The sequence below is a fragment of the Cupressus sempervirens genome, chromosome 6 (assembly GCF_028749045.1).
Source record: "Cupressus sempervirens isolate cs-2001-9-10 chromosome 6, ASM2874904v1, whole genome shotgun sequence".
NCBI lineage: Eukaryota > Viridiplantae > Streptophyta > Pinopsida > Cupressales > Cupressaceae > Cupressus > Cupressus sempervirens.
The window spans coordinates 636,935,251-636,951,003 of NC_143123.1; the positions used below are offsets into that span (position 1 = coordinate 636,935,251).

At 36.0% G+C, this 15,753-nt stretch overlaps 1 protein-coding gene across 1 annotated transcript in view; it reads right to left on the bottom strand.

Moving 5' to 3' along the window:
* Positions 1–7,683: 7,683 nt before the first annotated feature.
* LOC149553836 (uncharacterized) overlaps positions 7,684–15,753 on the bottom strand; it is a 29,522-nt gene continuing 21,452 nt past the window's right edge. The window contains exons 3-4 of the mRNA XM_089789188.1: positions 8,422–8,515; positions 7,684–8,320 (exon numbers count right to left, since the gene is read on the bottom strand). Coding sequence (XP_089645314.1) covers positions 8,058–8,320; positions 8,422–8,515 — 357 coding nt within the window. The 3' untranslated portion in view covers positions 7,684–8,057. The remainder of the gene's footprint in view (positions 8,321–8,421; positions 8,516–15,753) is intronic.

Sequence of the window (15,753 nt, forward strand, 5' to 3'; positions counted from 1 at the left end):
CTGCCGATGTTCCTCTAAAGAATCTAGACTGAAGAAGTCTCCTTCTTGGTGGAAGGGGATTTCGGATTATCACTACACGGTTCAGAAAGCCTCCTCTACAGGGGATGGTGACTCTTCTTAGGACACTTTGGTGGTCGGCTCGGTTGCTATCTCAGAAGGCATGACTGTTGCCCCTACATTGGTGACTACCCCTATTCACCCCTTATCGGATTCTATTGTTGCCCCTCCAAAGGCTCCGTCTCTGGATGTTGCTGCCTCGTCTCAGGATGTTGTTGTCCCTGTTTCAGTCACGATTCATTCCTTGGCTACAGAGGTTTTGGGGGTTGGTTGTCGTGATGCTAACTTTGTGTGGCAGAAGGCTGCTAGTTTAGTGGAGGATGGATAGACCACAGTAAAAGGTTAAAAGATCAAGCCCTCCACTCCTTTTGATATGGCATTACAATCTCATAAAACAGGATTGAAAGGGAAAGCTTGAGTCCCTATTGTGGTTGTTCCATTTTTGGTTCTCTTAGCTCTTTTGGCCTGTTTGTTCTTTGTAGTCTGTCATGATAAGGGGCTTACTGTCTATTCCTCTTTGTTACTATGGGGTTTCAGGTGCCCGTTGTAAACTTGTTTTTGTGGTTGTTGAGTACTGTGTTATCTGCGATGCCACCCTGGTCACATGTTCTTGGTTGTTGATCTGTTTCACATTTGGGCTATAGTTGTGTTCGGTTTGGGCTTCATTGGAATGTTTTTGATATGTAAAGAGTTTCAAGAACCCTTCAAAACCTGTTTTCCTTAATCAAAAACATTGCAAGTGTAAAATAAGAAGAAAAAAAGGAAACAAGGTGGTTGATCTTATTTCCTAATGTTAGATGGAAGATGACCCAATAGGCTCAAGTTAGACTTAAACGCTAAGTGAGTCAATGATCATTCACTAATAAGGAATAAGAATGATTCAGATGAATTGGATTTGAGCAGAATTGATATGATGATGCAAGATAAAAACTTAAATAAGATAGTTAGAGGAAATATAGACTATCAAAAAATAGATAGACACTTGCAATGACTTAAAATAGAAACCATAAGAATTTGAATGTGATGAAATATGTTGATGCAATAGCTTTGACTTTACACGAAATCCCAAAAGGAAAACATAAAAAATAAAATCTCGTGTAATTGATGTTGGTGTTCACCATATTATTTGATGGATAAGAAGAGAAAAGACCTAGATGAATGTAAATGTATGTATATCTCCTTCATTGATAGAAAACTCCTTTACTTGGCCTACAATGAGGGAAAGAAGCTTGATTCATTGAGAGAACCCTTTAAATTCTTGAGAAGAAGTCTAGATCTTGAATACTTGTTGATTATTGCCTTGATTGCTTAATAATGGTCGTGGATGCTTGAGAGGAGATGTAAAATCTTGTCTTAAAAACTTGATGCCTCAATGGAGAAATATGTGGTGTTTATATATAGGGCTCACAACATATAGGGGGGTAAGACTCAAGAGGGTTGACTATAAATCCAAATACCCCACTAAATTATCAAGATGGGGCCCAATTCAAATTTCAGCCAAAACCTTAAGCAACACAACATTGTAAGGTTTAAATACATAGAAGTACATTGTCATTCTTTTTGTAACTTAATCTAAAATCAAGCTATGGAATATATGTTATGAGAAAGACACTTCAAATTGCTAATATATTTGAGAGAGCATTGCCTTTACTATTATTTGTTAAACATGTAGTCTTTTATTTTATTAAAGCTAAAGTAGTTTTTAAAGGGTCCTTGAAATAGTTCTTGAAACTATTTTAAAGTGTTGATCCTTATGTTCACTACAAATAATCATAGGTTCATTTGACAACAAGAGAGATTTTTTGACGTAGAAAGATCACTAATTTTCAAGGAAACGTCAAAATAAAAAAATGTTAGATAATCAATTTGTTAAATTCAATCTTTGTAGAATTGAATATGTTGAAAACTAGGCTAATATTTGATATTGTGTACCTTTTTTTCACTATAAATAATCTCATAGATTTGAATGTTTGAAAAGGGTGAGATTTTTTTTAGTGAGTAGTCATTAACTTGTTAAAAATCATCTAGGAATAAGAAACAAGAGATCGCAAATTTGTAGAATCTACATTTCAAGATTAAAGTTTTGAAAGTCTAAAGATGTGTAGCAATGCAATTGACAAGTAGTTTGGGAGTTGAAAAACATGGTTTTGAGGAAAAAAATATTAAATGCTCAAAACATACACTCCACTACATGACTTATAATGAATTTAAAAGTGTTCAAAAAAGAAAAATGTTGATTTTAATGTGAAACCACTAATCCTTTGTTTCACTAGAAATAAGCATCGGTTCAAAGGTTTGAAAGGGTAAGAGACATTTTGACTCAAATAATATCATTAACTTGTACATAATCATTAGAGTAATCATAACTAAAAGCATTAATGAATTTCCAAGATTGTCACTTTTGAGATTGAAGTTTTGATAATCTAAATATGCATTAGTGATGAAATTTATAAAGGAGGGAATATAAAATATTAAAGATATGTAAATGATAGCTAAGCTGTGCAAGAGATGCAACATTCACATTGTAATAGTAAATGGCATACACAAGCATGTTGGAAACTACATCTATGATCAATACTAGATTGAAAGAGTGAATCTATTATCAAATTTATGAATAAGAAAAATATTGCATATGCTCTCAAGGTTTTTCAATTATAAATCTTCATATGTGAAAAAAGATAATAGAGGTTTGAATGTTTGAAGAACTTGACAAATATTTTGATTTGGAAATAAAATTAAATCGTACAAAATCATCTCATGAGAAACATTATTTAATGAGTACTTAGGATCAACATTTCAAGTGTGATGTTGGGAAGATCAAAAAGATCAACTAGCAATGGAATGCAAAGGTCAGTTTGGAAGTAAAAACCAATTCTCATAAAAAATTGTGTACAAATCCTAAAAAGTTCAAATTATGATGAATACTTTTAAGTTTTAGGTTAATTATCAAAAATTCTATTTTACATATCAATTTTAAACTTTGTCTTGTCTATCACAGTTGAATTTACATAGATTTAGATTTAGGTTGCATTTTATCTTTTCAATTTAGGCTAAGCATTACAAACTTATATCAATCATAGAACTAATTGATTAATTCTATTATATTATTTTTTGATCATCTTTCATTCATGCATTATACATTTAAAAATTAATGTTGCGTTAAATTTTCATTCATTTTTATATTTTGTTGTACAAGCACAATCAACATTTTCTTTAATTTTACATCTAATATATATGGTAAACTATTTTTTTAATTTAACCATCTATTTATAATAGTGAGTAGATTTCCACAATCTATGAACATTATTTGAATATTGTTTTTGGGTTTGATTGCATGAATGTTTATTTTCATCAACACTTCAAATCACACTCGATGATCCATCATCAAGACAAAGAGAGACAACATAAAGAGAAAACAAGATGAGTTGTAGATCTAAGACTAATAAGAAAAAAGGAGACACAAATTTTAAGCCAAAAAATAAAATAACCTACCACAAACACCAAATCAATAACAAATTCAAACAATAAATATTGAAGATAAATCAAATACACAAAATGTAAACCATAAAATAAGAAATAGGAAACATAACAAAAAACAAAGTTCAAATAAAATAACTACAAGATTTTATTTTTTAAATGTGTAATAAAAATAATATATTAATCAAAACAATTGTTAATAGATTCCCTATTGTTTTGTTCTTAAGGATCAAACCCCTCACTTACAATACTTTAATATCAAAAACAATATATTATTCAAAACAATGTTGATCAATATTCATTTATTATTAGAATTGTTTAATGAGACTTCCCCGAATGGTTTGTGTCAGCTTCCCCAACTCTTGGCCATGACATATTATCTATCCGATCCATAAATTTGGGCTAGCTTCGGACCCCAGAAACTATAGGACCATCATGGTTGGACATACCTTCACCAAACTCTATGCGACGTGCTCAACAATATCCTGTCTAGTGAGCTCGATCAACAACATTGTTAAGCTAAGGGTCAAGCTGGGTTTCGTTCAGAGTTTCAGACCACTGATCACGTTTTGACTTTACGGGCCATCATTGAGGAGGCTCGCCACCGCTCGGCAAAAGTTTATTGTTGCTTTGTTGACTTCCGCAAAGCCTTTGACTCTGTTCCTCAGGTGACTCTCTTTTAGCGTCTTAGGGATATCGGGATCTCATAGATTCTTCTTACAACTATTAGCAGGTTATACGAGCACATTGAGCAAATTCAGGACTTCACAGAGCTTTTTTGATCCTATCCAGAGCACTATCGGGGTGAAACAGGGTTGTCCTCTCTCCCCCACTCTTTTTGGCATCTACATCGACGAGCTTGAGGCATTTCTACGTGATTGCTTGCTCCCTGGTGATGGTTGTTATTTACATCAAGTATTAATCTCTATTCTCTTATTTGTTGACAATGTGATTCTCCTAGCATTTTCTCCTGATGGTCTTTAACAACTCCTTGATGGCTTGGCCTCTTTCTGCGACTCACGTGAGCTAGTTGTAAATCTAGGCAAGACTTGGGTTATGGGCTTCAATTGTTTGAGGACATCTCATCTCCATTTTAACTTCCAGGTTACCGAGATCGAGATTGCATCTTCATATACTTACTTGGGGGTTAAGTATTATGGAACTCGATTCAGCCTGAGACCAGCCATGCAGCCCAGAGTCAACAAGGGGCTCGACTCCCTCGCTATTCTTGAGCATCAGTGTTTTCAACACCACTTCTAGGACACCACATCTCTTCTTGACTCCTTGGCCAAGCGGACTGTCCTTTATGGCTCTACTATTTCAGGGCCCTCCCTCTTGGAGTCTAACTGGGCCTCTGTTGAGAGAGTCCAAACTCTTTTCCTTCGGTGCATTATCAGATGTCATCGGTTCACACCACACAACATTGTTCTGGTTGAGTTTGGTGCTCATCCTTTCAAATTGGGGACCATCTTTGATTTAGTTTGGCTTCTTCACCGGCTTCGAAACCTTGCCGATTCCTCCGATGATCATCATAGATATTCCTACTTGGCTTATTGCTCTTCTATGGAGGTTGTGGATTCAGATTCTAGTCACATGTCTTGTTGTTGGTACACCTAGGTTTCTGCTCTCTTGGGCTCGATTGGTATTAGCTTGGATTGTCTTCCCCTCTTTCAGTTTTCTCTGGACGCTCCTACCCATCTTCTTCCATCTAAGCGGGAGTTAAATGAGCATGTTAGACTTGACATCTACAAACAATATGTTATCGCGACTTGGAAGAATCCCTTAGGTGGGCTCCGTCCATGCATGGCCTTCTATGCTGAGTACTCTCTTGATACATAAGACGAGATCATCTTACGTCCTTGGTACCTCACTCGTCATTAGACTCCCACTTTTTGCATCTCCTTGGGATCTTTTAGGGTGGGATCTCATCGGCTACGTATTCTAACTGATCACTAGATTGGTAGGGAAAACATGATCTGTCAGCTTTGTCACCTTGAGGAGGTCGAAATCGAGTCTCACTTTATTTTTCATTGTCCCATTTACTATGAGATCCAAGGGAGATTCTACTGTTTGTTCATAGAGTGTTGATCTCTTCCCTCATTCTTTAGATATATTGACCAACATTGTCTTGCACTCTACCTTATGGAGACGATGTAGCTCCGCGAGCACACTATACAGCTCCAGCTTTGCTCGACTTCGACCCCTATGCAGCTCATCACCTCTTTCTTCAATCCTACATTTCCTGCCCGTGGATCGAAGCGGCCTCTTTGCACTATCTTGGTTCACATCAAATCTGTGAGACCCCGCAGAGATTATACTTGGCAACGTCCCTCTAGTAGACCTTAGAGGCAACCTTCCAGAGTATCTAATTGTCCTAATGTACACCTTTCCATTATGGACTACTTCTCGCCTATGAGAAGTTCTTAGTTCTTTTGTTGTCTTGCTTTCACATTCTTTTTGTGGACACCGTTTAGTGCTCCCCTGTTGGCGTTTGCCCTTTGTACCATTTATAGTCCCTTAGACCCTCATTGGTTTCTTGTTGGACATTAATAAATTTATCTTATCTTATCTTTATCTTCACTAATTAGCTATTGACAACTCTAATGTGTCCATTATACAATTTTTTTTATAGTTAAAAATAGTCAAAGAGAATCACCATTCTCACTTGTAGTGACTTTAAATTTTTGTATTAAAAAGTTAATTTTATTGATTTAATAGTTATGTTAATGTGTGATATAAGTATTTTTAAGTAGAAGTTAAATTTTAAAAATAGGATTAGAAATATATATTTTGATATAAGCAATGTGTTCTATTGTGTTGTGTACTTATAATCAGAAGTTAAATTTTTTAAATGGGGGCTTGAAATATATCTTTGGATATAAACTATGTGTTATAATATGTTGTGAAATGATAGGTCTTGAGTATAGAGCGTTAACACACACACATATAATTAATAGTTCAAATTTAGCTAAATGCACTATTTTATCCACCCTTATAATTATTACAATTATCAAACTCTAAGATCATTGATTTATCAATTTCATTTATCTTTACATTTTAGACTTTTCCTTCAAATATTATGAATATCTACTAACTTACTCTAATCTTCATTATAAATTCTTGTTATTTGAATATATTACATATTTTCAACTATATTGATATCAAATGTACATTATTATATCTTATTATTTACGAGTGTTACATAGCTGCAAAATTTAACCTCTCTGCTTAGCCTGCTTATATTTTTTTTAAAAGTAACCATGCTAATAATGAATCTATTGCATCTTCTCTCACGGAACCCACATAATGTGATAATGAGATTTAGATGCCTACCGACAGTTATCCATAATTGTTGAGACAAAGAACATGGTGGACGATTGTGTAAATGAGGAAGTCAACAAGAATGAAGATCTGGGCTTACGTTCTTCTGCGGATTCTTTTACTGGAGAAAATAGTGTATTGCCTAATCTTGTGAAAAACACACCAACCTAATGTTAACACATCAACCGAGGCCAAAACCATAGACAGGTCAGTAACACCACCCAATTGTCCTTCTCAAAGAACAAGCCACGTAGAAGATTAAAATGTAGCTTTTTAATCGTAAACCCACGGCAACGCTCTATTTCAATCTGCTGATAATATTTTCTCAGTTTTCCAGAGTCAAATTTTCTCCGTTAGGAGCTTATCCCCTGGATCTGCCATACACTAATTGTTTTGGTAGCACGCCGGGACAATTTATTGCAGAGTATATATCCATGCCTGTGTTTCTTCTTTCTTGAAATGTTCATTGCAGATAAATAAAAAGGTATATAGAATGAAATAAAATTAAATCACAACTTCTGTACTTATTATACCGAGAGTTTCTAGAGTCACAGAATTGTGGTTCAAAAACCATGCAAACAAAATAAAAAGGATGGTTAATGCCGTGTATATATCTAGTAATATTGCCTTGGTTAATGCCTTGCATACATTTCTTACTGCAGAGTATATATCTAATCATAATGTCTTGTGACCCGCTACCGCCATAATATGATTAGAGGGAAAGTTACTTTAGTTCAGTGAACAGTTCGGGGTGGTATACCATTTCATTAACTTTGTTCTATAAGATGTAGATGCTCATTAAGCAAAAAACTTTCCTACAAACGCAAATTCAAAGCTATAATTGTTCAAATTTCTAATACTAAATTACGTGAGCTCATAGTCATCCAATAGGCACTGCCAAAGAACGCTAGGCAGGCGCTTCTATGCCCAAGCGTTGAGTTTGAGAAAACTTCAATAGTTCACACTGATAAAAACTAATTACAAGACATATATAGTTATGTAGATTACAATGCTGCAAATATATACACAAGTCTACTGTCTGAAAAGCCTGATAAATAATACAGGCAGACATGCAAGACTTTTCTGTTGACATAACAAAACTTACACATACGCTAGGGATAAAACTAGTTCACAATTTTAAATAGTTTTAAACAGTCCATATTTTCCTTAATACCTAAGCTAACCTTACAATATCATCCAACTTATACCCGTTTGCCAAGGCCTATCAAGAGAAGAACAATGCCAACCATTGATGAAATCTTGATAGCCCTCTCCATAAAATCTCCATCTTTCTTCACAAAGACCGTGTCTGCAAATTCCAAAAACTGGTTACAGACTTCTGTTATCTTCTCCTTGAATCCCATCATCTTTGCCTTCATATTCTCAATGGCTTCAGTAAAAGGATTCTTACGATCATGAGGAGGCTTGTCTACAGCTTTATTTTCATTTGATTTCTCTGATTCACCTGCTTCACAGTTACATCTCTCAAAGTCAATATATATAGGGCAAATGTATATTTAGAAAGGTACTAACCTGCTTAATATGAAAAATAAATTTCGCAGTAACCTTTCAATAGTGATTGTCTGAATTCTTGAACCTTCTCATTTTTCGTCATAGCATCCCAAACATCTTTGTCTAAGGCTAGTGAGGCAACCATCCCCTGCATTACAAAACCCCAAAGAAAACCCCATGAATTACCCAGTTATGGAGTAACCAATTAAAAACTTAGACGTAGAATGTTATATATCAGAGAGAACGTATAATCCAATTTAACTTGACATCCTGTAATACTTGTAACTGCATCTATATTTACCAATCAGCCAGATACACCATATGATTGAAACTTGATATTAAATAAAACCATTTCTGAATAGCATCAAAACATTTGAGGCAGTCTGTTAGTAAGAATATCAGAATGGTGTAAATCAAGATTAGGAATCAAAAGAAACAATTGAATTTCATGATAATTGCAATTAAACAAGGAATACAAATGAGTACTTGTTTGCTATCAGTGAAAATTTCATTTACTTCATGATTATACAATGGCAAAGAAAAATTTAATCAAGTGAATATCAGATAGTAGTAGTGCATAATTGCTTCACAGAGCGAACAAAACTCGTAGATTTGTTTAGAAGATTGAAGCAGAAAAATGCATATTTGTCAAGACTCTCGAGACTGGTGCTTCACGTACCCAAAACATGCCACAGATAAAACATGTGCTTCAAGTCTCCCTTGAATGTAGTGACTGGAGAGCTCGACAGGATTACACATACTGAGTGCCTTATAAAGGGATAAACAAATAGATAGTTCATTTAGACTAGGAGTTCCTAAAAGTATGATGAGGAGCACCCTGGGCAGTTAGGTGATCAGTATCACCCCAAAACAATTTTCAGTTTTGGCATTCAGTTTTGGCTTGTTTTAAGTTTCAGTTGGCATATTCAACACTTGGCAAACACTTCTAGGCCGACAATTGTTAGGACGCTAAAAATATGATGAGGACCATCCCGGGCAATCAGGTGATCAGCATCACCCCAAAACAATTTTCAGTTTTGGCTTGTTTTGAGTTTCAGTTGGCATATTCAGCACTTGGCAAACACTTCTAGGGCGACAACTGGTAGGACACAGTTGTATTGGTCATGCACCTTAATATCGTATTCTTGTCCAGCATCAAGATGGCTGCCAATGTTAGATGCTTATTCAAGCCACCATTAGGTTATGATTTGTTTGCAATCATGAATTGATCATTGATACTTCCAGCACAGTCACCAATATTGAAGCAAGTGCTTATTTATTCGCTGCAGTCCAGGCAAAAGCAGACATTGCTGCAATTTGCAACATTGTTGGAATGCTTCAATTGTGGTGAATGGCAACTGGTTCTTGAATGACAGGAAACATTTCAAAGGCTACCCAGTGGCCGATTTCAATCATCATATGCCAAAGTCTGGATGTAAACAAGTTCCTACACAGAAAGATTGAGTTGTACTCTACCTGAATTTTACATAAAAATGTCACCCCATGAAGCTGGGACTCTTGTGTGCATACCTCTTTGTTCTCGGATGTTAAACTGAGAAAGTCTTTGTCTTGACTGAGAGAAGTCATAGAGGATGTAAAGAAACTAAAGAATTGGATAACCATTCAGCCCCAAGAAGAGAGGGTTGAAGGAAAATTACATGGCATCATGGGGAAAGTAAGGAAGGAATCAGGCTGTTACCCCAAAAGAAAAAGGTTAAAAATGCCCTGGGCAGCAGGAAGGAAGATCGGAGGTTGTGGGAGATAGAAGAGCAGCATGGAAGAAGAAGAGGGGAGTAAGCCACGGGGGTAGGAAGGAGGCCACCAGAAGACATTAAATAAACCTATACATTGCTGTTGGAATAGAGAGGACAATGCGAGGATAAAGATTAGGGAAAGCTAAGGAAAGTTTGGTGTAGGACATCGAGGATGTGAAAAGGGTCACAGAAATAGACTGAAAACAGAGGCCAGTATCAATGAATGGTTGGTAATATTGACAACGGTGTAGGGGAAGAGAGGAGAGGGCAGTAAGTTGGGGGGTTCCAGGGAACTCAAGCAGAAGTGGGGGTCAGAAAGGAAGAAGGGCTGTGCAATGACACATGGTGCCATGGAATTGAGAAGGATAACAGTAAAAGCATGGTGAGTGGAAGCTATGGGTGTTTTAAAATAGAAATAAAGTAATGGGCAGGAGACAGAGATGTATGGGGAACAAAAGAGAAGATTAGAAAAACGAAGCAAAGGTTGCACAGCAGGGAGAGTAAGAAGGGGCTGATACAAGGCATCACATGGTGGATGGAATAGGAGAGAACAGAGGAAGGGGGACAAAAAGATGTCATTAGCTGGCCATAATTGTAATAACGTGTTTGTGCTTTGCAGTATGGAATAAAATTTTGAATTCTTCATTGCAAATCAAGCATTGATCTAAAACAGAGTCTCTGTTTTGTGTTATGCATTTTAGAGTTTGAGAATTTGCGAGGTGAGGAGGGTGTTCGTCATGCGCCAAAATATACTTGCATGGTGAAATCAAGTGCATCTGATGATGGTTCATAAAAGAATACTTCGATATTTTCAGGTTAAAAGGAAATAGGGAGCTGTTTGAAAGGTTTAGGTGATAGAGTAGATTGGTAGCAGTTTGAAATTTTGCAAGTCTCTTGAGCTTAAGTATTGCAAAATTGAGAAATGGCAAATAAATTGGTTAAGAATAAGAGCAAGAAGGCAATGGTCAAATGTTTGGATTAAGTTAGTCAACGGCATTGAAGAAACATCAACACTCTATTAAGAAATTGCTTGATTGAATAGGAAAGTTGGTTCACCCTGCCAGATAGACTAGTGGAATCCACCACCTTAAATGGCAGCCTGCCAAGCAAGGGAGTGGAATTCACTTAAGTGGCGAACTTCCAGAAGTCAATACCAATGTATGACGTAGTCTTGCAAAATTGTCTAAGTTAAATAGTCATAACAGAAAATACAGGTCAAAATGTTATTTAAATAGTCATAACAGAAAATAAAGGTCAAAATGTTATTTAACTCTTTCAGTGTGGTTCTGAATGACAAATAAAGGAGTGCAATCCACCACCTTAGTGGCAATTTGAAAAATAAAGAAGTGGAATCCACTCACATAAGTGGCAATGGAGTGAATTACATCTATTGGACAATGGGACCCATTGTGAGGTTTTCAGACCATCGTAATGGGGACCCCAACTTTTTGTTTTAACAGTATAAGTGATCTTAGCTGGCTTTAGTGGCAATTTTCAAGTTTCCAAGTCTGAGAGATGAGTTTAAGCAACTTTAGCTTGTTGGATATTCAAGTCAATCATGGGTATGGGTGAGAGCTGGGCTAAATTATCAGAGAGGTGAAGTTGAAATCAAGGGATTTGTGATGAAACAAGTTGGATTCTGTTGAAAATCCTTGTTCCAATCTCAATTTTATCTTCAAAAGTTAGGAAAGGTTGTGGGAGATAACACTGCTCGAAGTGTGTTGAATCCTCAATTTGGCTAAGTTCGAAATTTTTCAGAAACTCTCAAAATCTAAAATCTTTATTATAAATCCTATGAACTTGAAACCACTCTAAAACATCTTGACAGTGTTTATATAAAATATAACTTAGAGTATAAGAAAGTAACTTGAATGTTATATTTTATATAAATTATTTCGCCCTCTAAGCTAAAGAGATTGAAGTGGGCAAATTGGGAATAACTTGAAAAATAAAAAAATCTTGAGAGTAGGTCGGAATACGACCATGTCTCAGGATTCTTAATCCCAACAACCTCCAAATTTCCGCGCAGCTATAAGGCCCAATGAATTCCATTTTTTGGGATATGTTTTTCATTTCAAGTCATTGGAATTGCCTAATCAAGTCAGAAGGAGGCACCCAAATTCAATCACATTCAAGGTTTAAAACTCAGGTTTTTCAGGGCAAAGGAAGTTTAGAAAGATCAAGCTCTTGCAGATCTGAGCTTCTAGATTCAGAATTTTAAGGCTAAATGCTTTGATTGGGTTCTACTTTTGTCTTAATGTGATCAGATTTTAAAAGTTTTAAAAAACCAGTCTTCCATGTTAAATTAGGCAAAATACTCAATGATATTGTTGGAGTAGAGTGATATCCTCTAAAAATTCACTTCTTAGCATCCAATGTTGATTTTAGGAACAAGTATGAAATCCAAGCTTTTAAGAAGTGTTGTTGTCTTGTTTTGCAAGGAGAGAATGATGGAAAAGTTGAAGGCAAGAGAAGGCTATGGCGAGATTTCACCGAGAGGACAAAAAAGATGATACTTAAAGTTGGAAGTGCAAACTCTAAGAGCAAGATCAAGATGGAGTTCCAAGAGCAAAGAACAAGGAGAGGGGAAAAAATCAAAGTCTAGAAGTAGAATTTTTTTATCATCAACTTGAATTTCCTCTAGAAATCCAAGTCCACTCCGAAGGATCCAGCTACATGAAGACTTCATCATTATCACGGTGATAAGAAAATTTCCAAGAACAAAGAGTGGAGAAAATTGGTGAAGATGAAGCAATTTGGGAATATCTCATCAAAATTGAAGGCTTGGTAATGTTGAGTGTCAAGAGATATTTTCTCATCATCAAAGAATTAATCAAGTCAAATGATAATGTTGATATGGTGTCTATCCATTTCCAGCCAATTGGAAAATTCTAGATACACATGTGTAAGGCATCTAGTGCTTCCACCTTATCTGTTTTCTCAATGGCTCTCAAAAGCATTGCAATTTTCTTATTGGCCCACAAAGAGGTGCCTTTGTGTAATTGGATGCTAGTGGTGGCAACCCTAATTAGAGTTTGTAATGGATAAATCTTGGCCATTGATCTTAAACCAATCTTAGTTCTTCATTGCAACTGAGCAAGTATAAAAGGCCAAGGCCTTCTCATTTGTAACACATTAGGTGAGAGATAAGTTTAGATTAAGAAGATATTAGATTAGAGCAGTTCAGGGAGAGACTTGTTGAAGTTGTTTAAATAATGCTATGAAAGTTTTGTTGATTCATTGGTGGCCTTCATAGTGGATTACTTGTGTTGCTTTAGAGTATTGCTTGGTTTTACATTTCCTCACTTAGAGTAGATTTCATTTCATGTTGATTAGAAGTAGTGTTTAGTTGAATGGAAGTGATTTCAAATTCATCTTTGGTGAACTTGCTTAGACCAAACCACTAGTTGCTTGTTGAATGAAGGATTATCTTATGTGGTCAAATGGCATAAAATCACAAACTTAACTTCAACTAGTGTTGCGCATTAATATGCATCGATGGATGGTGTCAATGGAATGGTGATAGTTTGAACATCTTACATCTACCTTAGGAGATCGCAGTAGCTCAGTCGATGTGGATGGCTAAACTAAGTCTAGTAGAGTCACAAAGACATCCACAATTTCTCACACTTTTTATGAGTAGATTAGCTCTCTAAACCCTTTCCCTTGCAATGGTTTGATTTGAAGAAGTTGAAGTCAAGATGATTTCCATTGAATGAAGAGCATAAGTCCCTTTGTGATAACCAGCATATCACATCATAAAACTGAGTGAAAGTCCACAATTAAGAAGGAACTTTGAGGTTGTCTCATTTGATCACATAATTCATTACATTATTTAGCATATGAGCATCTTTATTCAAGAGAGAGTTTGAGATTTGGTGTTTCATCCTGGAATGTATTCAATTATGCATGTTTAGTGGAACAAAACTCAGATCAACAAGACCAAAAGGATCAATTTGAACATGGAGAATATGAAATTAAGAAGCAATTTGAAGTGAGAAAAACTTTGAGCAAATCATGAAAACCCTAATGCTGATCGGTCAAACTTGATTTAAGTTACTAAGGGCCGATAAATGAAACATGTAGGCCTCAAGTTAAGCCTATAGGCCCCAAATTTCAAACATGTGGACTTGAGGCCTAAATCAGAACCTGAATTCAATGAAGATCAGACCTATGATGAAACATATGGACCTACAACCCAATGGCAAAGCCTCCTATATCTAAACATTTGGGCATACAGCTGTAATGTATGAGCTAATCTCAAGTATGAGACCGTATATCCAAACGTGTGGCGTCACAATCCAAACAATTAAGCCCTTAAATCTAAATGTATAAGCTCCATAAGCTCAAACTCCATGACCTAAGCGTACGACTCCATGGTCTAAACCTGGAGCTTGGCCAAGGCATGTGGGCATTAATTTCAGATAGGACAGACCTTGAATCAAGTATGTGAACCCCCTCAAACTCAATGCAATCATACCTAAATGGGCCTTAGACATGAAACGTATGGCTTTAATTCAAACATGTGGCATCATATTTTAATACAATAGCTTAGGTCCAAAGTCTCTAACGTGTGGACTGAAATTAAATAGGCCCACCCCACAATTAGTGGCATATGACTCTGAACCCAATTGTAGAGGCTAATAAAATTGCTATGCCTAATTATTTTAATTCCCATAGGCTAGCAAATTTAATAAAGGGATATGTCCATTTTCAGTCATGAAAAAGGACCAATTTCAGTGGCTATCAATTTGATTTCTTCCACTTCAGTAGAGAAGTTTCTACAGCCTGATTGCATGCTTTCATGACCTGGCAATTGGGGGTACAAATTAGAATGTTTCCATCGAGTGATATTCCAATTTAGAAGCAAGAAAAAAGTCTTCTTTTTGGAGTGCTGGGCATTGGTTATAAGGAATTCGATTGAAGAGATAAGGATATGCTGAATATTATTATTTTCTTTATATTCTGCAAGCTTGGTCACTTTAGTCTTTCTCAAGATGCAAACCCTAGAGAAGGTCTCACATCTGGACGAAATCCCAGATTAATGAAGGTCATTCAGAAGTAGGTGTGCACAGCAATAAGCACATTGGTAATTTTGCCAGGTTGACAGTAGCAGGGAATAAACAGCTTCATATAGCTGGTAAAATCTGACAGAGAGATCGTATTACAGCCAGTGATTTGATTGAACACTCCTAATTCTAAATTATCAATATTGTCTGATTTCAGATATGGTATGAGCATTAGGTGCCATCCGTTGTTCAGTTCCTTTGTAATAAATTCTCTATAATCAGAAGGGCACTGTTGTCGGCATGAAAGGGAAATCTATATTGCTCGTGCAGTTAATATATTAATTTTATGTCTGCAATTTTATTGAGTCAAGTTAAGAAGTTGCATTCTGAATTGTAAGACTTATATCTGTTGAGAATTCATAGCATAGAATATTTCAGAGGTATTAGAGCACACATTGGCCCTCCATGTAGTTGCATGTCAGAGATTTCTCAATTGCTTGGTAGCTTTTTCAGTCACATGTTAGAATATCTGGTTGCATGTTGCTTCTAGTCCCTTGCATGTCAAATTAAAGCTGTCCCATGCACTCAAGAGGAATAGGATCATATAGATATTTCACCAGAAG